The sequence below is a fragment of the Nomascus leucogenys genome, chromosome 14 (genome assembly GCF_006542625.1).
Source record: "Nomascus leucogenys isolate Asia chromosome 14, Asia_NLE_v1, whole genome shotgun sequence".
Classification (NCBI taxonomy): Eukaryota; Metazoa; Chordata; class Mammalia; order Primates; family Hylobatidae; genus Nomascus; species Nomascus leucogenys.
Window position 1 is genome coordinate 35,869,686 of NC_044394.1, and position 27,530 is coordinate 35,897,215.

Here is a 27,530-nt window from a genome sequence, read left to right on the forward strand (position 1 = left end):
AAAGTTTAGCTGCAAGGATCTATACTCAAATGCATTAAGAGTACTTACTATTTAAAGGCATTAGATGTTAAATTTGTATAAAAAGTATTATAAAAGTGAATAATCACTTGTAATAGGTTTTTTTTAACAGCTTTATCTCTTAACAGTTTTTAAACAGACTTAAAATTTATACACCATAAAGTTCACCCATTTGAAGTGTACAATTCATTTCTTTGCATATTTGCAAAGTTGTGCAACCTTCACATAATCTAATTTTAGAACACGTAATAAGTTTGTTTATTTGTGTTTTTGAAACGAGTCTGGCTCTGTAGCCCAGGCTGGAGTGCAATGGCGCAACCTTGGCTCAGTGCAACCTCTGCTTCCCAGGTTCAAGCAATTCTCCTGCCTCAGCCTCCGGAGTAGCTGGGATTACAGGAGCGCGCCACCACGCCCGGTTAATTTTTGTATTTTTAGTAGAGATGGGTTTTGCCATGTTCGCCAGGCTGGTCTTGAACTCCTGACCTCAGGTGATCCACCTGCCTCAGCCTCCCAAAGTGCTGGGATTACAGGCGTGAGTCACCGTGCCTGGCCGAACATAAGTCTGAATTTTCACATATCTGGTTTGAGGAAACATACGTATTTAGAAAGTCATTCATTAGAAGTGCTTTCAAGTTAGTCTGGTAAGTTTTCTCTTAAACATTTGACCAGTTAATTTCACAGCACCATATACATATCTTCAACTTGTTTCAAACTATGATCAAATTTGTTTTATTCATTACAGTAAGTAAACAGATTACATTTCTGTTAGCCCATTTACAGACGATTAATGAAAGTAAACCTATGCAGTCATGTAAGTTGGTCATTCTTGTCTCCCACCTAACAGGTTCAATTTCCATTTTCAGAACTTTTCTACGTGTTCACTCTGATTTTTCTGTGCTTTAGTTTTTCGGCGAAGTTTTATGTTCCTTAAAAGAGGGGCCATAACATAGAATTACCATGTAATCCAGTAATTCCACTTTTGAGTATACACACCCCCAAAGAAGCAGGAATTCAGAGGTATTTGTACACCCACGTTCATAGCTGTATTACAATAGCCAAAAGGTGGGGATAACCCAAATGTCTATCAAGAGACGAATGGATAAACAAAATGTGGTATACACACACAATGGAATATTATTCAGTCTTAAAAAGCAATTTTTTTTTTTTTTTTTTTTTGAGACGGAGTTTCGCTTTTGTTGCTCAGGCTGGAGTGCAGTGGTGCGATCTTGGCTCACGGCAACCTCCGCCTCCCGGGTTCAAGCGATTATCCTGCCTCAGCCTCCCGAGTAGCTTGGATTACAGGTGTGTGCCACCACACCTGGCTAATTTTTGTATTTTTAGTAGAGACGGGCTCACGCCTGTAATCCCAGCACTTTAGGAAGCCGAGGTGGGCGGATCACCTGAGGCCAGGAGTTCGAAACCAGCCTGGCCAACATGGTGAAATCCCGTCTCTACTACAAATGCAAAAAATTAGCCGGGCGTGGTGGCGGGTGCCTGTAATCCCAGCTACTCGGGAGGCTGAGGCGGAAGAATGGCTTGAACCTGGGAGGCAGAGGTTGCAGTGAGCTAACACCACTGCACTCCAGCCTGGGCGACAGAGTGAGACTCTGTCTCAAAAAAAAAAAAAAAAAAAAAGGTAAATTTTACTTTATGTATATTCAACTACACACACACACACACACACACAAGTGGAGCCATTAAGCTTCAAGTATCTTAATAGGACAAATCAAAGGCAATCTTTGGAATACACTATCTTCATTTTTCCTTTATGCCAAGATGTATATGTAAGTTACAAAACAAACACGCACCTTTATCTGCATTGAGTTCTTGCAGTATGTATGACCTGTTGGAAGTCGTACTTTTTCCCAAACTGTCAATCATTAAAGTGTGCAGTTCTAAAAATACAGACATAAAAATGCCTTTTCCCAAATATTCATTTATTTATATTTTTACGTTCCTATTTTGTGTATCACCTAAGAGGAGGGTATGCCTTACGGTTAAGAATGTGGGCTCTGGTGCCAGAAGGATTTATCATGAATGTCCCGGAGTAACTCTGGGGCATTACCACTTGGCACCTTCTTCCTAATAGGGAGTCTCAGATTAAGGGAAATACTTGCCCTCTCATAAAAGGAGGAAGAGAAAAAAAATAAAAAAGGATAAAAAGAGGAGAAAGTGAGAGTCAGAAAACGTGACAATTATTACAGTTATTTCTGTCATAACTGATTCTATGTACACATTTTTAAAAAAATGAAGGGGGAGAAAACTCAAGGAAGTTTCCAAATCCACATGCTTTTATCTGTGTACGCGATAAATATATTAGTGCACGTGGAAAAACCACTCCTTTTGTATTCTTTACACCACTGACCTTTGAGTGTTCCTAACAGAAAGCTGGTCATGCTTGGAGTTCGGCCGACTAGCAGTTGTTGTTTTTGTAGAACTTGCTCTCCTTTCTGGTTTCTCCTCAGTCTCTTTATTGGTACGCAGTAAAATAACTTACCGACCCGCTTCTATTTACTTCTGTACCTGCCCTGCCTGACCTGCCGGGCAAGTTCCCTCGACTCTCCCGCCCACATACTGGAAGGTGCAGAGCCCAAGGCGCACAGCTCTCGGATGGAAATGGGACTCATGCACAAGGCAATCCCCGCTACTACGCGGAGGCGCTTCTGGAAGGTACCCTCTGCCTAGGTGCCAGCAGCGGCCGTGGAACGCGCCCCCGGGGGAGGACATTAGATCAAGATGCTTTGGCCACGCCGAGGCCTCCTCCGCCCCCGACCGCCGTTCCCACGCGCCCTGCCCCATGGCGAAGGTCGCCGGTGCCCGGTATTCACCTACAGCATTCGCGGCTGCAGTCTTCAGCGCGCGCGCCATTTTGGAAAGCAACACGCCACGTCCAGACTAGCCACGGATGGTGAGAGACGCGCGGCAGAGGGCGGGGCGGGAGGCAGAGGGGGCGGGGACAGATAGGTCAGGGGCGTGGCGAAGGTCGCTGCTTTCCTGCTACAACGCGCGTACTTTAGCTAAAACAGAAACGTAAAGCCAAGACGGGTCACCCTTTGTGGGCCCCTGAAAAATACAAAACGAAGTTTGGAGAGATTTGAAAGGCGTTTGGGCTGACCATGGAGATTTTTGTTTCCCGCCCCCCTGCAAAAGCGAAAGCTCTCGCGCTGCCATTGGCTCTGGCTGAGGGCGAGTCCGGAACCTGTGCGCCGCGGAACTTTAGGCTCTGAAATCCAAGTTGCGCTAGGCGCATCTTTGCCGCGCGGTTTCCGGGCGGCTCCCTTCCCTTGCATGCGGCATTGTGTCGGGAGTTGCTGACAGCCATGGCCCCGCAGGTCTGGCGTCGACGGACCCTGGAGCGGTGTCTGACGGAAGTCGGCAAAGCCACGGGTCGGCCCGAGTGCTTCCTCACGTAAGTGCGCAGATCCTGGGCTTGGGATGCGACCGGGGTCTCACGTGGACACGGGTTGCAGGCCTCCGGCAAATTGTGGAGCTGGGGGAAGATAAGGGGAAACGTAAAATCACTTTTCCCCAAATTTCAGAGTTTATACTTTCCTAGGCTATCAAAATTTTAAAAACTGTTAAAATTTGTATAGATGGATCTCACAGTTGAGTGTTATTGAAATCACTCTAACCTCAATTATTAACGCCTAGAAGCTTCCCTTGGGCTTCTTACGACCCCATCCCTCTACACACAGACTGTTGGTTTCTCCTTCCTCCTATGTGCTCCCAAAGCACTTAGCGCTTAGCATACTTTGACAGTACGACCTTGTCACTTGTCTGTCCACCCCCCATGACTAAGCTTCTTGAGAAATAGAACTTCCATGTCTTTTCCCAACACAAGCGTTTTATATGTATTTTGTTGAAGAATTTCAAATGTGATCTATGAAATTATTACTCATTTATGTTTCAAACCCCAACCTCTCCCTGAGTTCCCAGCTCCCAGCAACTACAGACTGAACTTAGTTTGAATTCCGTAGCACACAACTGGGATATCCGCACTGTACAACTTTTAACGATTTTTAAAATTTTGGTACTGTCAACCATCTCAAATTCATTGCGTCCAAAATAGAGCTGTTGTTTCTGTTTAATAGAATTGTTGTTTCTACCCACTTATATTCTGCCATCCCCTGAAGTCGTTTTCCCATGCTCCGCCTGTCAAGCGCGTCCGTGTGAAGAGACCACTAAAACAGGCTTTGTGTGAGCAACAAGGCTGTTTATTCACTTGGGTGCAAGTGGGCTGAGTCCGAAAAGAGAGTCAGCGAATGGTGATGGGGAAGGGGTTGCTTCATAGGAGTTGGGTAGGTAATGGAAAATTACAGTAGAAGGTGGTTATCTATTATTAGCAGAGGAGGGGGTCACAAGGTACATGGTGGGGAGATCATAAGACTTATTGTCCAGAAGAAGAATGTAACAAGGTCGATTGATCAGTTAAGGTAGGGCAGGGACAAGTCACAATGGAGGAATGTTGTAATGTTGGTTAATCAATTAAGGCAGGAACTGGCTCTTTTATTTCTTTTGTGGTTTTTCGGCTGCCCCAGACTTCTTGGCTCCTGCAGGCCATCTGGACATATATGTGCAGGTCACAGGGGTTACAATGGCTGAGCTTGGGCTCAGAGGCCTGACAACACCACGCAAGCCTTCCCTATCTCAGTAAATGACACTTCTGTCTTTTCAGTTACTCAAACATAAAACTAGGTTTAATGTCTTCATTTTTCTCTGTTCTATATCTAATTCTTTAGCAATCCTGTCAGTTCTACCTCCAAACTATACTCAGCATATTCACTGCGCTAACTCCAGTCTAAACACCATTATCCTTTGGCTGGAATGCTGCATCAACCTTCTAATCACTGTACTTTCCTCCTCTTCCCTTCTCCCTTTGTTCTTCCTTCGTGTAAATCATCATTTCATCCCTCTGCTTAAAATGTTTTCCCTTTACACTTTAAATGACAAATTCTTACTCCTGAACCATGCATAATTTGGCTCCCATCAGTCTCTCCAGCTTCACCCTCTGCCTCCTTCACACTCTAGCCATGCTCACCTCTAGAGGATTTGCATCTTAGAGGATTTCTTCTGCCTGGAATGCATGTTTCCCAATCTTTATAAGACTGTCTCCTTATCTATAGGTTTCCTCTTCAGACGTGACATCTAAGAGAGGTTTTCCTTGACCACTGTAGCCAAAGCAAATGTTGATCATTGAATGAATAAGTGAATGAATGAATGGAGTGGTATATAATGTAGCAGAATTGATAATTTAAGGTTAATTCACTATATATCTCCAAGCAAATAGATTTGTAATGGTTCTCCTGCCTAAAATCTATACAGCCGATTCACAGATACTTGGTTGACAGGTTTTATATATCAGTGTAGCTCATCAGCTTATATGTTGTTGGGGGCCAGAATCTATACTTACACTTCATGCAAATTTTATTTTACAAAAGAGTTGGGTTTTTTTTATTTTTATTAAGAGTGCTGTGAAATTATTACCTATAATTCTAAATCTCATTTACTTCCTCCCAATAGGATTCAAGAGGGATTGGCATCAAAGTTCACTTCTTTAACAAAAGTGCTTTATGACTTTAATAAAATATTAGAGAATGGTAGGATCCATGGAAGCCCCTTGCAAAAACTTGTGGTAGCAAATTTTGATGATGAACAGATTTGGCAACAACTGGAATTGCAAAATGAACCAATTTTACAATACTTTCAGAATGCAGTTAGTGAAACAATTAATGATGAAGCTATCAGTCTTCTCCCAGAGAGTGAAAAACAGGAACATGAAGAGGATGGTTCAGAGATAGAGGCTGATGACGAGGAGGACCTAGAAGATTTAGAGGAGGAGGAGGAAGTGTCAGACATGGATGATGATGGTCCTGAAGTGGGTGAGAGAGCTGAAAACTCAAGCAAATCTGATCTAAGGAAAAGCCCCGTTTTCAGTGATGAGGATTCTGACCTTGACTTTGATATCAGCAAATTGGAACAGCAGAGCAAGGTGCAAAACAAAGGACATGGAAAACCAAGAGAAAAGTCCATAGTAGATGATAAATTCTTCAAACTCTCCGAAATGGAGGCCTATTTAGAAAACATAGAAAAAGAAGAGGAACGAAAAGATGATAATGATGAGGAGGAGGAAGATATTGATTTTTTTGAAGATATTGATTCTGATGAAGATGAAGGGGGACTGTTTGGAAGTAAAAAACTTAAGGTAAAGTTTTGCGAGAGGAGAGAGCACTTTCCTCCTCCTCAAATTAGCTTTCCTTCTGTTTTTCTAGGAGAGATTTAATTGTAGTTAGAAGATTTATTGATAAGAAATATTGTGCTCTATCTTATCAGTTATAAATGAATCTGTACTTCCATTCAATTTATGTTCCAGTTGGTCTTATAGTTTTGTGGTAGTGTTATTAGTTGCCATTTTCACCTAATAATTATTTAGTTATTAGTTTAGTTATTAGTTATTAGCTTGTAGTGTTATTAAGTCAGAAAGTAATATATACATACAATATACATACAAATCTATATGCGTGTGTTAATATATTTTTCTATCCCTAATTAATAGTTTTTAAAATCTTTTTATTTTAGTCAGGTAAAAGTTCCAGAAATCTGAAATACAAAGATTTTTTTGATCCAGTTGAAAGTGATGAAGACATAACAAGTGTTCATGATGATGAGCTGGATTCAAACAAAGAAGATGATGAAATTGCTGAAGAAGAAGCGGAAGAACTAAGTATTTCAGAAACGTGAGTATTTTGAACCATCCTTTACATTGTAAGCTGGAATTGCCCAATCATTTATGTGTACTCGTAGTTATCAAATGTGTTTGTCTTAGGAAGTTCGATTCTCTAATATCAGATATTCTCAAGATAGCCAGAGGAAAGTCTGAATGTAAAGGGACATTAGAGATCACTTAATGAAGAAAAATATCTCTGGTAGTAGCAATCAAACCTTCCTTATCAGGAACTTTGATTTGGTTTTGTGTCAATAAAATCCTGTTATTTTTGTGAGATAAGAGATTTGTATTATAGATTGATGAATAATTTATTTTCTATATGTTGGACACTTTTTCTTCTGTTTCTTTTTTTTTTTTTTTTTGAGACGGAGTCTCCCTCTGTCGCCCAGGCTGGAGTGCAGTGGCGCAATCTCGGCTCACTGCAAGCTCCGCCTCCCGGGTTCATGTCATTCTCCTGCCTCAGCCTCCCGAGTAGCTGGGACTACAGGTGCCCGCCACCATGCCCGGCTAATTTTTTTTTGTATTTTTAGTAGAGACGGGGTTTCACCGTGGTCTTGATCTCCTGACCTCGTGATCCGCCTGCCTCGGCCTCCCAAAGTGCTGGGATTACAAGCGTGAGCCACCGCGCCTGGCCTTTCTTCTCTTTCTTACATAGCATTTTACCTAAATAATACCTTTTGTTCCTTAATAACTGAATGATTTTGGAAGTTCTGAGTATTTGGTTGTATTAGGTATGTAAAAGAAGAACTTTATTAAGGGAAAATTTGTTTCCTTTTGTTTTTCTAATGGAAAGTAGTATATTTCTTTTTATAAGAGTTTTGGTATTGTAGGGATGAAGATGATGACCTTGAAGAAAATGAAGACAGTAAACAACATAAAAAAAGCTTGAAAAGAGTGACCTTTGCTTTACCAGATGATGAGGAAACTGAAGATACAGGTGTTTTAAATGTAAAGAAAAATTCTGATGAAGTTAAATCCTCCTTTGAAAAAAGACAGGAAAAGGTAATTAGTAATTTAAGCAATTTTTAATATACTTGATATTGACCATCCTTTGAAAACTATTAACCATCCTTTGAAAACAAATATCTTGGCCAGGTGCAGTGGCTCACGCCTGTAATCCTAACACTTTGGTAGTCTGAAGCAAGAGGATCACTTGAGCTCAGTTCAGAAGCAGCCTAGGCAACATAGTGAGACCTTGTCTCTACCAAAAATACAAAAATTAGCTGGGCATGGTGATGTGTGCCTGTAGTCCAGCTACTCTGGTGGCTGAGGCGGGAAGATCACTTGAGCCTAGAAGGTTGATGCTGCGGTGGGCTATGATTGCATCACTGCTCTCTAGTCTGGGCAGCAGAGCAAGACCTTGTCTTAAAACAAACAAAAAACCAAAAATCTTACATGGAAAGCATCTGATTTGCAAAAGTCAGTGCCTGCATTTCAGTTTGGGGCCTGTGAGTAAAATAGTTGCTTCTGCTGGGCGTGGTGGCTCATGCCTATAATCCCAGCACTTTGAGGGGCTGAGGCAGGTGGATCACTTCAGGTCAGGAGTTCGAGACCAGCCTGGCTAACATGGTAAAACCCCATCTCTACGAAAAAAAAAAAAAAAAGCCAGGCGTGGTGGCGGGCACCTATAATCCCAGCTAATCGGGAGGCTGAGGCAGGAGAATCCCTTGAACCCAGGAGGCGGAGGTTGCAGTGAGCCGAGATGGTGCCACTGGACTCCAGCCTGGGTGATAGAGTGTGACTCTGTCTCAAAAATAAAAAAATTTTTAAAGATAGTTGTTTTTTTCTCTGTCCCTAATGTCTTTATATGTATAGCATGTCTCTCCTGATAAAGCTGTCCTGTGAGCATCTTAACTGTTTTGACTGTTTTGGAGGATACCGCATATGCCTTTTTTTTCTTTTTTTTTTTTGAGATGGAGTTTCACTCTTGTCACCCAGGCTGGAGTGCAGTGGTGTGATCTTAGCTCACTGCAACCTCCACCTCCCAGATTCAATCAATTTTCCTGCCTCAGCCTCCTGAGTAGTTGGGATTACAGGTGCCCGCCACCACGCCCAACTAATTTTTTTGTATTTTTAGTAGAGACGGGGTTTCACCATGTTGGCCGGCTGGTCTGAAACTCCTGACCTCAGGTGATCCACCCGCCTCGGCCTCCCAAAGTGCTGGGATTACAGGCGTGAGCCACTGCGCCCAGCCTATACCACCTATGTCTTTAAGGTGCTCTGCAGATTGTTGTGAGTGCCAAATAGCCAGAATTTTAATTTATACCATCACAAACATATCTTCCAAAGTTGGTAAAAATTGTTTCTTTGTGTCATGATTTCAGACAAGTGAAATTTCATTTAATTTTTGTAGATGTAGTCTGGCTCTAATAATTTGGCTCTATCTTTTATTTACCTTAAAATTTTTATCACAATAAAAATGAGAATAGGGCCAGGCACAGTGGCTCACACCTGCACTTTGGGAGGCTGAGGAGGGAGGATTGTTTGGAGCCCAGGAATTCGAGACCAACCTGGGCAACAGGGCAAAAGCCCGTCTCCACTAAAAATTAAAAAAATTCGCTGGGAATGGTAGTGTGCGCCTATCGTCTTTGCTACTTGAGAGGCTGATGGGGGAGGATCTCTTGAGTCCAGGAGTTCAAGGCTGCAGTGAGCTATGATTGTACCACAGCACTCTAGCCTGGGCAACAGAGCTAGAGACTGTCTGAAAAAAGTAAAAAAAGAGAATAGGCAGATAATAAAAGATACCAAGAATATCAAAAGAATTGTTTTTAAAATCTAAGAATCTGAATTAAATCTGTGGTTGTCAGATTGTCCCCAGAAGATAGAGAAATTCTAAGGGAAAAAAAGCACCATTATAAAATATCAATGAATTAGTATCCTTCCATCCCACTCCTCCCGCCCTCCCCCAACAAATAAAGAAAGAAAGGTTTGGTTTTATTGTGAAATTACATCAGACCTTCAAGTTAAGTTTCAATAAATCACAAATAATTTATTTCAATTTCCACATATAAAGAATAAAGTAGAGCTTTCAAACTTTTTTTTTTTTTTTTTGAAACTGTTAGGACATGAAAACCCAAACCTGACAGAGGTAGCATTAAAACACACACACACACACACATACATACATACATACATACACAGAGCACAGAGTCTCATTCATGAACAGTGATGCAAAAATCCTACAGCACAGTGGAAAAATTATGCCACACAACTGCATGAACCTTATTCTCTTGAATCAGTATTAGAAAATCTAGTATGATTCCTGACCGCAAGACATTAAGGAGAAAAAACATATAGTCACCTCCATATATGTCAGAAAGACATTTGATAAAATTCAATATTCATTTCTAATTTTTTTTTCACTCCTAGCGGAATATAAATACATTTAAGCCAAAAGCTGCCATCATGCATGATGCGTGAAATTCTAGAAACATCCCTTTAAGATCAGGAATAAGACAAGATGTTCAGTATTACAGTTACCACTGTTGATTAACATTCTTTTAGACGCATAGGCCAGTGTAACTATAAAAGATAAACATAAGAGATGAGGAAAACTGCCAGGTGCATCCCAGCACTTTGGGAGATCAAGGCGGGAGGATTGCTTGAGCTCAGGAGTTCAAGACCAGCCTGGACAACATGGTAAGACCTCGTCTCTACAAAAAATACAAAAATTAGTCAGGCGTGGTTGCACGCGCCTGTGATCCCAGTTATTTGGGAGCCTGAGGTAAGAGGATTGCTTGAGCCTAGGAGGTGGAGGTTGCAGTGAGCTGAGATCACGCAACTGCCCTCCAGCCTAGGCAACTGAGCAAGACTGTCTCAAAAAAAAAAAAAAAAAAAAAAGATTAGGAATACTGCAGATGTATTTATATTCCACTAGGAGTGAAAAATGAAAGTGTTAGTATTTGGAGAGGAAACCGAATGGATAAACTGAATTGATATTAGGAAAATAAGAGAATTCTGTAAGGTAGCTGAAAAGGCTGGCATCTTATACGCTGAAGTCATCATTGTTGTCTTTTAGAAGTTAGAGATAATGGCCAGGCGTGGTGCCTCACGCCTGTACTCCCAGCACTTGGTGAACCCCATCTCTACTAAAAAATACAAAAATTAGCTGGGCATGGTGGCACATGCCTGTAATTCCAGCTACTCGGGAGGCTGAGGCAGGAGAATTGCTCAGGAGATGGAGGTTGCAGTGAGCTGAGATCACACCACTGCACTCCAGCCTAGGCGACAGAGCGAGACTCTGCCTCAAAAAAATTAAAAAAAAAGAAGTTAGAGTAAGAATTTGAGTTTGGAGTCAAAAGGGTCAGACTCCATCAGATACTAATATTCTAATCAAAGAATTACTTGACTTGCGAATAGATAGATCACTTGAATAGAATAGAGCCCAGAAACAAACCCAAATGCTACTGGGGGAGTTTAGTATATTATAAACATGGCATTTTAAATTAATCAGGAAAAGAAATTGTTTGCAGCTCCTCCCACCATAGGCAGCAGAAATAGGAAGTCATTGACAGAATAAAAAGATGGCAAGGACAGAATTGTAGAACAGTACATTTCTTGCTTCCCCACTTTTTAAATTATTTTTTGCTTTTACACAAATATAAGATTTTATTTTATAAATGTATACTAATTATTTTATCTCTTTCTTAGATGAATGAAAAAATTGCATCTTTAGAAAAAGAGTTGTTAGAAAAAAAGCCTTGGCAGCTTCAGGGGGAAGTGACAGCACAGAAGAGGCCAGAGAACAGCCTCCTGGAGGAGACCTTACACTTTGACCATGCTGTCCGGATGGGTACGGTGCCCTCTTCTGTAGTTTTCACGTCTGTGCTTTTTCCATGGTTCCATTTCATACAAAGATTTGGGGTGATGTTTCTTTTCCCTCAACTTTTTATTTTAAAAACTTGTAAACACATGGCTTGGCATGGTAGCTCACACCTGTAATCCTGGCACTTTGGGAGGCCGAGGCAGACGGATCACCTGAGGTCAGGAGTTTGAGACAAGCCTGGCCAACATGGTGAAACCCCGTCTCTACTAAAAATACAAAAATCAGCCGGGTATGGTGGCGGATTACAAAATCCCATCTACTCGGGAGGCTGAGGCAGGAGAATCACTTGAACCCGGAAAGGGGAGGTTGCAGTGAGCCAAGGTTGTGCCACTGTGCTCCCGCCTAGGCAACAGAGCGCCACTCTGTCAAAAAAGAAAAAAACAACTTATAAACACAGAATAGTTGAAAAAATACTACAGTGAACACCTATATGCTATTCAATTGGATTCACCAGTTACCATTTTGTCATATTTGCTTTCTCTCCCTAGCATACGTAAGATTGTATATGTGCCCTTTTTTTAAGTAAGTTGCCAATCTTATGGCACTTCACTTTTAAGTACTTTTGCAGGTATCTTCTAAGAACTAGGACATTCTCCTATGTAATCACAATACCATTAATCCACCCAAAAAATTTAACAATACACTAATGATACCTAACGTATAGTTTGTAATCAGCTTTCTTGTAGTAATCTATTTCAAAGGCTTACATCCTGTCACGGTCCACTGATTAAATTTTGAACTTCAACCTGAAACTGTGGTCATCTCATTGCCTTCTTTCTTGTACCCATTACATCAAAATGAGTTTTCATTTTATTTCAATGGAAGAGAGAATGGAAAAGAGGGGAAGAGTCCCTGGGTACCTTGGGTAAAGTATTAGCACTTACTACCATATGTATCTGAGTTTTGTGGTTTTCAAATTTCAGGGAGCATCACAAGGCTTGTTAAAGCACAGATAGCTGTCCCTCTTCCCCACTTTCTGATTCAGGAAGATGGGGGTGGCCCAGGAATTTGCATTTCTAACAAGTTCCCACGTGTTGCTGATGCTGTGGGTCCAAGGACTGCACTGAATCAGTGGTCTAGTGGGTATCTACCTAATGAATAAACGTTGTATTTCCTTTAGCACCTGTGATTACAGAGGAAACCACCCTTCAACTAGAAGATATCATTAAACAGAGGATAAGAGATCAGGTCAGTAAGAATTAAATTTAACTTAACTGAAATGTCACTGAAATTTTTAGAAATTAACGTGAGACTACTTTGAGAGTAGGACTATTGCTTTTTATTTTCACTTAGTGTTCACAAACCTTAAATCTAGGCTACCTAGTCAGCTTTTGTTGTGTGAGGTACTGCTCTTCAGTAGTACCCAGGAAAGACGAGTATTGTGCCTGAGAGGAGCAAGAAGCCATTATCCTTTCTCGTGAGTCTTGCTGACCTTTTGGGTGGTGCTCAGTGAAGCTGGTGGCTAACCTGTGATGGTTGCACCCAGAACCCTTGGCGTAGGCACAGTATTGGTGTGGCTAATTATTCAGCATATATGTCTTAGTCTTTTTTCTGTTACTTAAAACAGAATATCTGCAACTGGGTAACTTAAAAGGAATACAGTTATGGAGGCTGAGAAGTCCAAGGTCGAGGGGCCTTCTTACCAGTGGGGATTCTGCGGAGTCCCAAGGTGGTGCAGGGCATCACATGGTGAAAGGGCTGAGCATGCTAAGATGCTGGCTCAGGTGTCTCTTGCTCTTCTTAAGAGCCACCATTCCTCCACTGATGATAATCCATTAATCCATAAATGCAGCTGCCATTCATGAGGGCAAAACCCTGGTGATCCAGTCACGTCCTAGAAGGCCCCACATCTGAGTGTTGCCACATCAGGGATTAAGTTTCCACATGAGTTTTGGAGGGGACATTCAAACCCTACCATTGTGGTAGTATTACAATTTTAAAACCATTTCTCAATGGTGTATTTTTTTCAAATGTTAAAAACCTAGTGGTTTTTGTTGAAGAATTGATCTGATTTTGTAAACTTAGAATAAAACTTAGATATATGGCATGTACAGTAAGAGATGGCTTTATAACATGTATAATGTTTGCCTGTACTTGTGGGTCTAAAATAGAAAGGGTTTGAAGGGTGAGTATCACGTGCAGAACATCTTAAAATTTGAAATGAAACATGATAAACTAACTCAAAGCTTGACTTTTAAACAAACTATGATGGGGAAATGTGGAATTTAAGTTGGTAGCCAGGTAGGAAGACTCATTTAAAACAGAAAAAGATACTTGAGTAATGCTTTCTTTGGTTTCCTAATGTTTATTCTTTGTGACTTGAATAGTTATTTTAGGAGTTGAAAATTTTCTTTTTGCTATAATTTGCTTACTCTGTAATAATAAGTAATAATAAATATTATAACAATGATATAATTACTATTAATATATTAATGATAATTAATATATTGATAATATTTATTATAATACTATTCCAGAGGAAGATTCTTAAGTGAACCTAGAAATAAATTGTAGGTTTTGTTATGTTCTACCTGCACTTTATGTTTCAGGCTTGGGATGATGTAGTACGTAAAGAAAAACCTAAAGAGGATGCATATGAATATAAAAAGCGTTTAACCTTAGACCATGAGAAGAGTAAATTGAGCCTTGCTGAAATTTATGAACAGGAGTACATCAAACTCAACCAGGTGAGGAAGCCTGTAAGGCAAAACCATTATTATTAAAGAAATAGAAGTAGAGAACTAGGCTTTTTGTGACTGTTGAAATCATGAAACAGAAATCTTGAGCTCTTCGGCTACCTCATGTAAGTATGAGACAGAGCATGCTAGGAATAGAAGGGTTCTAATATTCCCACTGGATGTGAGGGGTTGTGGGGGGTTGCTTTGCAATTAGGCTTTGGTCACCTGATACTTTTACAACTCATTACCTTTCTAGCAATTATGGTGGTGCTACAACTTTAAAACCATTTCTCATTGATATTTTGGAGTAACTGATATATTTTACATGATTATGAATTCATTCTGATTTTTAGGTCTGTTTTTTCTTTCACTTAACTAAAATCTCTGGGCTGGGTGTGGTGGCTCACATCTGTAATCCCAGCACTTTGGGAAGCTGAGGCGGGCGGATTGCTTGAGGTCAGGAGTTTGAGATCTGTCTGGCCAACATGGTGAAACCCCGTCTCTACTAAAAATACGAAAAATTTAGACGGGCATGGTGGCATGTGCGTGTAATCCTAGTTACTCGGGAGGCTGAGGCAGGGGAATTGCTTGAACCAGGGAAGTGGAGACTGCAGTGAGCCCAAATTGCCCCACTGCTCTCCAGCCTGGGCGACAGAGTGAGACTCCATCTCAAAAAAAGAAAGAAAGAAAGAAATCTCTGGTTAAATAATAGGACAAGGTCCTATTCCTAGGAATATTATATGCTGATATAATAATTGAATTATTCCTTCACATTTGATTTATTGGGAATGTGGTTAATATGTACTTAGGGATCAGATGGCATTTTTCTTCTGCAAAAGCCATTTATGATTCCCACCAGATTTTGTTAATGAATGCCTCTCAGCAACAGCAAATTGCCCTCATGCCACTGTGAAATTGAAGAACTGAAAAGATTTGAATTAAAATTCTTCCTGGCTGCCTTGCAATCCAAGGTGGTAGCTGAAGGAGGATGTGTACAGTTTCATTTGAGTCTTTGAGGAGATTGGGTAGATATGGAAAGTATTTGGTGACCACGAGAATTAAAAATTAGATATGTAATGCAATAGCTTATGCCAGCTGTAAATGTTAGTTTCATTTCTCTCTTAGAAGTCAACAGCCAGTTCAGAAGTTTTTGAGGATGGGCTTGGAGTTCTAGTAGCTAGGCTAGTTCTAGAAGTGAAATGATGGTAAATAGCACATGTAGGAGCCTTTACTCACATTTGTGTATGTAATGTGGCGCAGAAAAATGCTATATAGCCAATATATAGCTACATATTTGATTTTACAGATATTGTTACCTAGAATGAGGTGAAAGGACATGTTTAGGATTTTTTTAAGTGTGAGGTAAGTTAAAATAGTTAGAAGCAGTAGTAGCGTGATGCCTGACTATGGCTGGAAGGTGGGTGCTGATGATGGACATTGGAAACAGACCTGAATGCATCTCTGTCATCAGGATCAGGAGGCAAAGAGCCTATCGTTTCCTAGTTCTGGTGGGTTTCTTTTTTTCATGTCTTAATAACAAGCACACAAAAAGCCCTCTTAGGCATTTAGAATAAGCATTTGGGGCCAAAGGGGACAGAGAGAGAAGCATGAAATTTTCTTTTTCTCTTCAGTAGAATTAAAATTGCTGTCAATTTTTTCAGTGTGATTTGTGAGAATAAATCTTTAACACATTACGTGTAAATAAAAGACAAAAAAGTCCCTACCATCCAAATGGATATTTGGATAATTTTATGAAGTCTATATTAACACTTTTTTTTTTCTTTTTTTTTTTGAGACAGAGTCTTGCTTGGTCACCAGGCTGGAGTGCAGTGGCGCGATCTAAGCTCACTGCAACCTCTACGTCTCGGGTCCAAGCAATTCCTCTGCCTCAGCCTCCTGAGTAACTGGGATTACAGGCGCAGCCACCAAGCCCGTCTAATTTTTTGTATTTTAGTAGAGACAGGGTTTCATTATGTTAGCCAGGATGGTCTCGATCTCCTGACCTCGTGATCCTCCCACTTCGGCCTCCAAAAGTGCTGGGATTACAAGCATGAGCCACTGCGCCCAGCCAGCCACCATGCTGCATGCTGGGCCCTTTTTTTTTTTTTTTAAATGTGAGATTTATATAACATAAAATGAACCACTTAATGAACAAATTGGGAGCATTTAGGACAGTGTTATGTAACTACTAGCTCTCTCTAGTTCTAAAACATTTTTATCAGCCCACAGTAAAGCCCCATATACATTAAGCAGTTGCTACCCTTTCCTCACTTGCCCCAGCCCCAACAAACCCCAGTCTGCAGTCTATGTCTGTGGATTGGCCTATTTTGAGTATTTGATATAAATGGAACCATACCATATGTGGCCTTCCATTTCTGACCTCTTTCAGTTAGCGTCGTGTTTTCAAGACTGGCATTTGTCAGTGCTTCATTTCTTTTTTATGGTTGCACAGATTCCATTGTGTGTATGTACCACAGTTTATCTGCTCATCCACTGATGGACATTCAGACTGTTTCCACCTTTTGACTGTTAATAGTGCCATGTACATGTATTTGAGTATCTGTTTTTAATTCTCTTGGTTGTACACCTAGGAGTGGCATTGCTGGGTCAGATGGTAATTCTGTGTAGCTTTTTGAAGACCTGCCAAGCTTGTTGCCGCTGTGGCCGCATCATTTTACATTCCTATCTATCAACAATGCACAAGGGTTCCAGTTTCTCCATCCTTGCCAACACTTGTTATCACTTGCTATTTTCCTTTTAAAAAAAAACTGTGGCCATCTTAAGAGGAATAGCTTAGTTTTTGACAGAAGTAAATACCAAGGTAATTAAATGTTTAAGTTCTGAATATTAGAGGTAATGGTTACCGTAGCTCCTAAGATGCACATCACATCTCTGGTAGGTGCTGGAACCCTCATGGTACTGCTGCTTTTAATTTTGCTTTTGGAATGTTTCTTTGTAGCTGAAGCTTTGGTGATGAGAAGTTGGGAATACCCTCATTGACCTTTAGTGTTTTGTCCTGTGATATATATCAAGTCGCTTAGTTTGACATTGTTGAACTTATTTCCTAAGCAAAAAACAGCAGAAGAAGAAAATCCAGAGCATGTAGAAATTCAGAAGATGATGGATTCCCTCTTCTTAAAATTGGATGCCCTCTCAAACTTCCACTTTATCCCTAAACCGGTAAGTGTGTTAACAGTTCAGTGTGTAGCTAGAGCAGGGTGACCTTCATAGCTTTGATCGTTTGTGAGACTAGCTCTTTATTTTGTTTCAGGATACAAACTTGTAGTTTGCTGTAAATTCCAGGCAGGGTCTCCAAGAGGAAAGCTCACTTCTGGTCCCATGACAGTTCTGGCTCTACCCAGATCTTCAGTGAGCCCCTGCCAGCTGGGGCTGGGCATGGTCAGGCATCATGCTAGTACTGCCTCTTACTATTTTAACTTAACCTCACACTTTAAAAGACCCTCAGCCATAGCCACAGGGACTCCTCCTTTCCCTACCCTCTCAGTCTTCTGTTGCATTTTCATTGTATAATGGGTTTGGAGACGTATGGCTATCTATACCAGCATTTATGGAATATCTGCTGTGTGTCATATTAGGTTCTTTACATACACTAACACTTAATGCACACAACACTGAGGCAGGTACTATAGTTTCCATTTCACAGGGGAGAAAACCAAGGTTTAGGAGATGGGAGAGTGAGGACTAACTCTGGGCCCAGCTGTCTCCGCATGATGTTCCCTCACCAGGCCCAACCCTCTCAAATGCTCCTCCCCTGTCTGTCTGTCACCCAGACTTGGCTCTACCTGTTTATTCCTTGGGGCCTCATCTCCTGCTTACCAGCTTCTGTGAACCCATAAAACTTGCTCGTACCATCCTTTGGTACTTGTTCACCTGTTGCCCTTTGGTGCCTGTGTTGTTGTCTGAAATGGAATGTCATGAATTAAAGACTAGTCTAGAAGTCAGAACCTGAGTTGAGTTCTGCCCCTAACTAGCTTTATGATACAGGCAATCGCTTTACGTTTCATCCGTACAGAAGAGCTAATCTCCAAGATCCTTTATTATTAGTTGATGGCTAGGTGATTCCCATGCAAATATTTTGTCTCCTCAGACAGTAAGCTTTTTTTACCTGGTTTTTTTTTGGTTTTTTTTTGGTATATATGTATGCTTTTAATCCAGTTGTAATTACATGGAAGTAAGTTCTTGATGGCAGGAGCCATCTTTAGATTCCCAAAGTCCCTACTATGGGCTGTGTAAAATAAACAGGTGAAGAGATGAGTGGAATTTTTCAACTCCTCTTGTCCAGCAGGTCTTACTGAGGCGAAGGACGTAGGCCTTTCTGGGCCTTACCTGTGTGATCTGGCTCTTCCCACCCCTTCGGTCTCCCTTGGCTTGCTATCCCCACCCCCACTGATCTTCTGATTCCTTCAGCAGGCCAAGTCCCTTGTGCTTTCTCGCTGTGCTCTTCCCCTGGCCCAGTAGGCTGCACTTCCTTTTTGGCATGGCTGGCTCCTTATTGCCCAGGCTAGATGCCTTCCCCTCCTTGCAGATGTTCCTTGGCTCCTTACCTAGGGTAGGCTCCCCTTCCTGCCTTGCTGCATGTCTCACCACTTGGCTCCTTTTCCTCATAGCTGGATCGCACATTTGCAGTCATTCACTAGTTGTTCATTGCTCTCTACTTGTCTTCAGGCAGCACAAAATGCATTTACTGTTCCACTCTGTTCCTCACACTAGCAGGATCTAACACAGGGAAGGCCTTAGACATTCCTTGGAATATTGGGAAGTGAAGGAGAAGTGAATGTATATATGTCTATGTGCCCCAAATGAAAAGCCTTTCTTTTTTCCCTTAAGAAATGTGGAATTGCTAGTGTAGGTTCCCCTTGATACTACTTTTTTCATGTTCAGGTTGGTATTTCTCACCATCTCTGTAGACTCCATTTACCAATCACAGCCATTATTTTTTGTGGCTTTTTTTTTTTTTTTTGAGACAGAATCCCACTCTATTGCCCAGGCTGGAGTGCAGTGGCATGATCTTGGCTCACTGCAACCTCTGCCTCCCAAGTTTAAGCGATTCTCCTGCCTCGGCCTCCCGAGTAGCTGGGACTACAGGCATGCCCCACCACGGCCAGCTAATTTTTTTGTATTTTTAGTAGAGACGGGGTTTCACCATGTTAGCCAGGCTGGTCTCAAACTCCTGACCTCAAATGATCCACCTACCTTGGCCTCCCAAAGTGCTGGGATTACAGGCGTGAGTCACCATGCCCAGGCTTTTGTGGCTTTTTGGACTGTCTTCTTTTTCTCCATATTTCTCTTTAAATGATAGAATGGAACACAGTGTTTTTAATAACAGTTGAACAGTGGTCCAGTGGAAGAAATGATTTCTTTCACACTCTCATTTTTCTCTCACTTAGAATCCAGGATCCTATTGTGATTATGGCTTGTTTTTGTTCTTTGTGAAGTTTCCTTGAGCAAATAACTCCATGGACAGGATGGTGATAGGGAAGAAAGAATGCTAATGTAACTGCAAAATGTAACTGCAATATATAGTCACCATTTTAGTTGCAGGATCAGTATGAAACCTGTTTTAAATACTGGATTTCTTGGGTAGTTCTTTCAAAAAAAGACAAAAATCTAAAGCAGATGGTCTTTCAATTAACATTGCATTCTTTCCCCCTTTTTGTAATTGATAGCTTTGATTTATTTTGATACTGTTTTAGTTTTTCAGTATTATTTCATATTTGTTTATAGAGATGTTTTCAGTAGTTGAAAGATGGGGAAATTTATCAGTAGTCTATCTTTGACTCTTGTTCCCATAAACATCTTTCCTTGCATCTTTTTCCATATACTTCTTAGAGCTAGCTTTCTTTTCTGTAAGCAAAGTCAAGATAATATTAATAGAAATCAGTAAATCTTACCAAACAGCATTAATGGTTGTTTGAGAATGTCCACATGCATGGTAGATAGGAATAGTTGAGGAAGAGATGGAAGAACTGATGTTTGAAGATGGCAGAAATGTTATGTAAAAATGTAGAAATACACCGGGCATGGTGGCTCAGGCCTGTAATCCCAGCACTTTGGGAGGCCGAGGCGGGCAGATCACGAGGTCAGGAGATCCGGATCATCCTGGCTAATACGGTGAAACCCCATCTCTACTAAAAATACAGAAAATTAGCCGGGTGTGGTGGCGGGCGCCTGTAGTCCCAGCTACTCGGGAGGCTGAAGCAGGAGAATGGCGTGAACTGGGGAGACGGAGCTTGCAGTGAGCTGAGATCGCGCCACTGCACTCCAGCCTGGGCGACAGAGCGAGACTCTGTCTCAAAAGAAGAAAAAAACAAAACAGAAATACATGCTGTTGGAATGGTTTTGAGACAGAAAACCCGAAAATACCCAGGTCTCTGGGATCCTGAAGCAGTGCCATCCCTCAGCACTGCCGTCATGCCAGTCCACTTAGGACTTTGGCTGTCACCATATCTAACATTTTAAATAGTCACCATTAGGTTTGCTGACTTTCAAGCAAGTGAAAAAAAGATAATCTCCATGAAGTATTTTATATATTATACTTTAAGTTAATAGGTTCACAGTTCACACATTTTGTGTTAGAGTCCCTTCTGGCTTCCCATTGAATGTATTATCTCTTTTCTAGCCTGTACCAGAGATTAAAGTTGTGTCAAATCTGCCAGCCATAACCATGGAGGAAGTAGCCCCAGTGAGTGTTAGTGATGCAGCTCTCCTGGCCCCAGAGGAGATCAAGGTAAGAAGCCAATGTTGAAACCTTAAATGTCTGTTACAAGTTAGTTGATTATAGCCAGACTCCATTTATTTAACGTCATTTGCCTTGCACTTGTAGTTCTTATTCCAATGTATCTCAGCAGTTTCTAAGTATAAGCAAACTAGTAATGTTATAATATTCAAATACCAGTCTCCTATATTCTGGCTTTATTATGAGGTACAGGTTTGAGAGTTACTGTAAGAGCAGTTTTAAAATAGCTAGTATCGATACCTTGTTATAATCCAATCCGAATACTAGCAGTGATGTTAAGTTTAAAACAAATTGCTTGCATTGCATATATACTAGCAATAGTTTAGTATCAGCATTTCCCCCTTATTTTATTCATGTAATGCTAATTAGTAATGGCATCTGAATCTAGAATCGAGCATTTGGTTATCAGAAGAGGTTGGATATATCAAATGCAGCAATCCCTGCCATGTGAACATTGAAGCTCATTCCTTACACAGTAATAATGGTTTCCGCCAGGTGCTCATCTTCCTGGCTGGCTTAGCAGCAGGGCCTTCTTTTTCCCTCCTCACCTGGTTTGCCACACCTACACTCACCCCTTCTGTCTGAGCCTCTGCCACCTCAGTGCAGGTGACAGCCCTGGCAGAATAGGCTGGCAGCTGAGGAGAAAAGAGATAAAATTGATCCTCACTAGAGAGATGTTGCCCTTCCCTTCCTCTATTCCTCGGTCTCTGCCCTCTGTCCCCAGTCCAGTTGCTGTCATTAGCAGCTCAGAGCTGAGGCTCCCTCTGGCATGTCCCTGAAGCCCACTGGAATCTAAATGCTGTGGAGGGCTGGCTCCTCTCGTGCTGTTAGGTTGTGAACCGAACTCTCCATGTTGCCGTCTTGTGAATTAGTTTGGGAACTGAACTGTCACTATAAGAGTCTGTGCCTGTCAAAGAATGCATTTCAGGTTTTAAAGAGCTGAGTTACCAACGCTCATTGGAATGCAGGTGGGGATTGCTCTGCATCTTCATGCATTTGGCCACAGATGCACAGCCTGCATGCTGGCTACCCTGCAGTTTCTTCCATTCCAGTTTCCTAGTTGTTAAACTTGATGAACGAATATGTTGGTGGTTATTTTTTTAATAGGAGAAAAATAAAGCTGGAGATATAAAAACAGCTGCTGAAAAAACAGCTACAGACAAGAAACGAGAGCGAAGGAAAAAGAAATATCAAAAGCGTATGAAAATAAAAGAGAAGGAGAAGCGGAGAAAACTGCTTGAAAAGAGCAGTGTAGATGAAGCAGGAAAATATAGCAAAGCAGTAGCTTCGGAGAAGTTAAAACAGCTGACCAAAACTGGCAAAGCTTCCTTCATAAAGGTAAGGACAAGGGAAAGAAAACTGCTCAAGGGGACCTTTGTGGGGGAAGTGGATAGCAAGTGCTGGGTGACACTGGAATGTCTGAGCCAGCCGACAGCCCACCTGCGGGATGGAGATGCATGATGCTGACTGGCTGGAATCGCAACCTTTAATGTTCTGGAGTTTTTCATGTAGGGTCCTCACAATAACCTGGGTCCTGGCAGCAGCTTGTCTTCCACTCCTTTCTCTCTTAGATTATAAGAACATTGTAGCAGTATAGAATACCTCTATGCTAACTGATTCAGTTTTCTGTAATTCTAGTCCTTTTTCATATTTATGGTTGTATACATTGTTGTAATGGTTATGTACTATTTTTGGCTTTTTTCACTTATAAGTACATTTTACAGCATAAGCCTGTGGTGTTTTTAATTGCAGGATGAAGGTAAAGACAAGGCCTTAAAGTCCTCTCAAGCATTCTTTTCTAAATTACAAGATCAAGTAAAAATGCAAATCAATGATGCAAAGAAAACAGAAAAGAAAAAGAAGAAAAGACAGGATATTTCTGTTCATAAATTAAAGCTGTAATATATTTTGAATATAATGTAAATATTAATGTGTAAGCTTATATTGTGTCATTGTTCTGTTTTATAATAAAATTCTTGAGAACCTTTCTTTGCATTGATGACAGATATTTGAGGGTTCCATGGTGTGAAAAGACAAACTCCTAACCATTTGCAAAGCCCTTCGGGTTTTCACTGGTGTGAAGCAGGACCTGGCTCCTCCCCAGGCCCTTCCTATTCAGGCACTGCCTGAGCTGATCCTGCTGTGTCTTGCCGTGGCCCAGGCCTGTGTGAAGGCCAGGCCAGCTTGTCCACATGGGCTGGTGAGCAAGCACTGGCCTGCAGGCTAAGAAGAGGACAGAGCCAGCCAACCCCCTCACAAGCAGCTATCTACAGCAGAGGTCCTCACTCTTTGGGCTCTTGATTTCCTTCTCCCATTGCCCTGTCATTTCATAAAACAGTAGCATTTTCATGCCTGTGCCTTACTTCCTTCCCCTTGGGGAAATGATCTCATATCATCTGAACAAAGGTTTAATTTAGGCTGTAGAGCACTATCCACAATCAGCTGCAGAGGACAGGTATGAGGGAGAAGTGAATCTAGAAGCAATAGAAGCTCAATACAGCCAGGAATGTAAACTGCAGTCTGCAGAGTGTTCTGTGACCACTAGGTGCTCATTGTTTCAACCTCCCCATCCAGGGAAAAATGCCTTTTGTCTGACAGGCTCTCATACTGATTTGATTGATGGAAATGCAGTAAGCCTTAGCCCAGATGGGTAGAGAATGTGGACTAAGATTCCACCAAAACAACAGGTAAAGCCCTTCTGGTTTTTTTATCTACAAGGCGTCAATCAGTGGTCAAGAAGAGCCTGTGGAAGTTTGCACTCTGCATTCCTGTTACTGCAGAAGCTGGCTGCAGCGGGGTAGAGCTAGGCTGGGGCTAAATTAAGCACTGGCTTTTGTCCATCTATGCTGCTATAACAAAATACCTGAGACTGGGTCATTTATAAACAATAGAAAATTTCCTACGGTTCTGGAGGCTGGGAGGTCTGAGATGAAGATGCTGGCAAGTTGAGTGGTAAGAGCTGCTCTGCTTCAAGGTGGTGCCTTGTTATGTCCTCACTTGGCAGAGGGTGGAAGGACAAAAAGCCATCAAGCTCACTCCGTCAGTCCTTTTATAAGGATGCTGATCCCATCCCTCTGCCTTCAAGACTTAATCATCTAAAGGTCCTACCTTTTAATAGCTCATTGGCCATTAAGATTCTATACAGGAATTTTGAAGGACACATTCAGATCATAGCATAGCATTCCACCCTTGGCTTCTCAAGTTCACATTCTTAAATGAACACATTAATTCCATCCCAATAGCTCCCAAAATCTTAACTTGTTCCGGCATCAACTTTAAATTCTAAGTCCAAAGTCTGTAAACATGTGTAAGACCAACTCAAGGTATGATTCGTCCTGAGCCAAATTTCCCTCCAGCTGTCAAACAAGTTACGTGCTTCCAAAATACAACGGTGGAATAGGCATAGGATAGATATTCTCATTTAAAGGGGAGAAATAGGAAAGAAGAAGTAGCTTAGTCCTAAGTAAGTCCAAAATGCACCAGGTAAACAACATTAAATCTTGAGGCTTGAAGATAGTCTTTGACTTTATGTCTCACCTTCCAGTCACACTGGGGTGAGGGTTGGATCCCCAAGGCTCCAGGCAGCTCCACCCCCATAGCTTTACTGGGTGCAGCCCATGCCCTGGCTCTCACTGGTTGGAGTCCTGTGCATGCAGCTCTCCCAGCCTAGCATTGCACACTGGTGGCTGTATAGGTCCAGGGTCTCAGGGGCAGCCCTGCCCCAGTGGCTGTGCAGGGCATTGCCTGGGAAGGTGTTCTCTGTGGTGGTCCTGCCCCACAGCATTTCTCTGCCTGCATTTGATGCCCCTCAGTCCTTGACATATGTCACTCACTTGGTTTTCTGGCTGCCAAGTCTCTTTTCTTCCTACTGCGCTAGCTCAGTCTCCTTTGCAGGCTCCTTCTTACTGCCCTGCCTTTTGTTAATGAAATGCTCAGTCTTTTGACCTCTTAGTTCTCTATCTACAGTCAATCCTTGGTCCCATGTATTAATACCATTTAAACCCCAACAACTCCCAAAATTTATATTTCCAGTCTGACCTGACTTGATTACATCAGTTCAAGGGTTTTCATCCTCAAGGATGGTATCTCACATTCACATGTCCGAAACTGAACTCTTACTCTTTCCCCTCCATCCTGCCAGTTGCTAGGCTAAAGTCCTCAGAGTTTCCCTTGACTCTTCTCTTGTATGTTACCACCTTTACCATGAGCAAATCCTGCTGGCTCAGTCTTCTAAATATATTCAGAATATAACGATTTCTTATCAATGGCAATGCCAACACCCCGACCCAGAATGTCACCATCTCCCCTTGGATTACTGCATCAGCCTTCTGTTTTCCTCGCTCCCTCTTGCTTCCATCCTTGTGTACCCCATGATCTCTTCTTAATGCAATAGGGAAAGGGGTCCTTTCAGAGCTTATGCTCAAAATCTTTGTCTCCCCTCCTCCCATCTCACTCAAAGTCGATGCTCAAATCCATACAATGACCTGCAGGGTACTACATCAGGTGCTGGCAAACAGTAGCTGGATGGCAAGTTAACCAGCTGTTTCTGTAAATAAAGTTTCATTGGAACACAACCACACTCATATGTTACGTATTGTCTATGGCTGCTTTCACACTATAATAGCAGTGTTGCCTAGTTATGATGGAGGCCATGTGACCCCCAAAGTCTCAAATATTTACTATCTGGCCCTTCACAGAACAAATTTGCTAACACTTGCCCTCCATGATCTGGCTCTTTGCTGCCTCTCTTGCTTTGTTTCTGCTCTAGTCTTCCAGCCTCCTTGGTTTTCTTAGAGCCCGCTAGGCAATCTTCCACCTCAGGGCTTTTCTTTTTTTCTTTGGGACAGAGCCTCACTCTGTCGCCAGGCTAGATAGAGTGCAGTGGCACGATCTCGGCTCACTGCAACCTCTGCCTCCTGGGTTCAAGCGATTCTCCTGCCTCAGCCTCCTGAATAGCTGGGACTACAGGCGCGTGCCACCACGCCCAGCTATTTTTTTGCATTTTTAGTAGAGACAGGGTTTCACCATGTTGGCCAGGATGGTCTCGATCTCTTGATCTCGTGATCCGCCCGCCTCGGCCTCCCAAAATACTGAGATTACAGGCATGTACCACTGCGCCTGACCCATCTGTCTTTTAAAAAATGTTTTTAATTTGAGTTATAATTTATATTCAATGAAATGCACAGATGTGAATGTACACTTTGATCAGTTTTAACAAATGCATTACCCATGTAATCTACCTCCTTTCAAGATATAGAGCATTTCTATCATCCAGAAAGTTCTCCTGTGCTTTAATCCTGTCTAGCATTCCCCCAGCAGCTGCTGAACGTGCCTGAGGACATTGGTACAGGACTCTGGCCTCCCCAAAAGAGCTGCTTGGACAAGTCTGCTTGGCTTACCCTAAATCCCTGCCTGCACTCTAAAAATTTCCATCTTTAAACTGGTTGTACCTATAACCCTCCCTCATCAAATAAATAAACAAACCCTGAAAAACAGGAGGACAATACCCCTTCCTGGCCCAGCAGGCCAGGACCTAATATTTACTGTATACCCAAACTTTTAGAAGTACGACTTGCATGGGTGGGGGCTGGCAGCTGCACTCCGTCCTCCTCCTGATAGCCTCTATCAGCCTACAGGGCCCTCAGAGCAGATCTGGCCAGGCAGCCTGAGCCTGGAAGTGCAGCGCAGCCTCCTGCTCATTCATCCTCACTAGGGTGGCAGCTGGGCTCACCTATTAAGCAAGAAGGTGAGGGTGGGAGCGGGATGACCATTGGCTGGACAGTGACACTCAGACCCCAGCCTGGGCAAGCCTGTCTGAAAGCCCCCTTCCTTCCGGTCCAACTATGGAGGGAGGGGGCAGAGCGTACAGGGTTCTACTGCCCTCCCCATCCTTTAGACGTCCTTCCTCCTAGGAGAGGGAGCTGCTCATTAATTAGCCAAAGCCTTCTTGAGGGCTGTAAGTTTGACAGTCTGGGTGTGTGGGGGCCAACCATGCTAAAGAGAGAGGCTGGGCCAGGTGCGGTGGCTCACGCTTGTAATCCCAGCACTTTGGGAGGCCGAGGCGGGCGGATCACGAGGTCAGGAGATCGAGACCACGGTGAAACCCCGTCTCTACTAAAAAATACAAAAAATTAGCTGGGCGTGGTGGCTGGCGCCTGTAGTCCCAGCTACTTGGAGAGGCTGAGGCAGGAGAATGGCGTGAACCCGGGAGGCGAAGCTTGCAGTGAGCCGAGATTGCGCCACTGCACTCCAGCCTGGGTGACAGAGCAAGACTCCGTCTCAAAAAAAAAAAAAGAGAGAGGCTGGTGTGTCAGAAGGCAGCCACCTCACCAGAGGAGGGTCAGCCCCCTTGGTGACCTCCTTCCCCTGCTGGACACAGCGCCCGGCACTCTCCCCATGTGAATGCTGCCCTCAGAGCTGCTTCCAAGGGCAGGTTCTAACCCTGTGGGTGGGGACATTGTGTTCATTTACAATGGGCCATGGTTTCCTCTGACATCTCCAACTCAGAGGCAGTAGAGAGGAGAAGAG

At 42.4% G+C, this 27,530-nt stretch overlaps 3 protein-coding genes across 6 annotated transcripts in view; 1 reads left to right on the forward strand and 2 right to left on the reverse strand.

Moving 5' to 3' along the window:
- MCEE (methylmalonyl-CoA epimerase) overlaps window positions 1-2,954 on the reverse strand; it is a 31,051-nt gene extending 28,097 nt beyond the window's left edge. Inside the window, exons 1-2 of one of the 4 annotated variants that reach the window (XM_030827207.1) lie at window positions 2,847-2,906; window positions 1,827-1,913 (exon numbers count right to left, since the gene is read on the reverse strand). In XM_030827207.1, coding sequence (XP_030683067.1) covers window positions 1,827-1,913; window positions 2,847-2,886 — 127 coding nt within the window. In that variant the 5' untranslated portion in view covers window positions 2,887-2,906. Of the gene's footprint in view, window positions 1-1,826; window positions 1,914-2,383; window positions 2,674-2,846 lie in introns of those variants that run through there. The other 3 variants (XM_030827208.1, XM_003262532.4, XM_012501201.2) reach the window with 3 other exon arrangements.
- Window positions 2,955-3,018: 64 nt separating this feature from the next.
- MPHOSPH10 (M-phase phosphoprotein 10) lies at window positions 3,019-22,989 on the forward strand. Its single transcript, XM_003262533.3, has 11 exons — window positions 3,019-3,427; window positions 5,539-6,220; window positions 6,595-6,752; window positions 7,573-7,744; window positions 11,393-11,534; window positions 12,688-12,755; window positions 14,117-14,254; window positions 17,315-17,425; window positions 20,886-20,993; window positions 22,110-22,340; window positions 22,755-22,989. Exons 1-11 carry the CDS (start codon window positions 3,339-3,341, stop codon window positions 22,902-22,904), a joined length of 2,049 nt encoding a protein of 682 aa, XP_003262581.1. The 5' UTR covers window positions 3,019-3,338; the 3' UTR covers window positions 22,905-22,989.
- PAIP2B (poly(A) binding protein interacting protein 2B) overlaps window positions 19,490-27,530 on the reverse strand; it is a 64,508-nt gene continuing 56,467 nt past the window's right edge. The window contains exon 4 of the mRNA XM_030827290.1: window positions 19,490-20,110. Coding sequence (XP_030683150.1) covers window positions 19,985-20,110 — 126 coding nt within the window. The 3' untranslated portion in view covers window positions 19,490-19,984. The remainder of the gene's footprint in view (window positions 20,111-27,530) is intronic.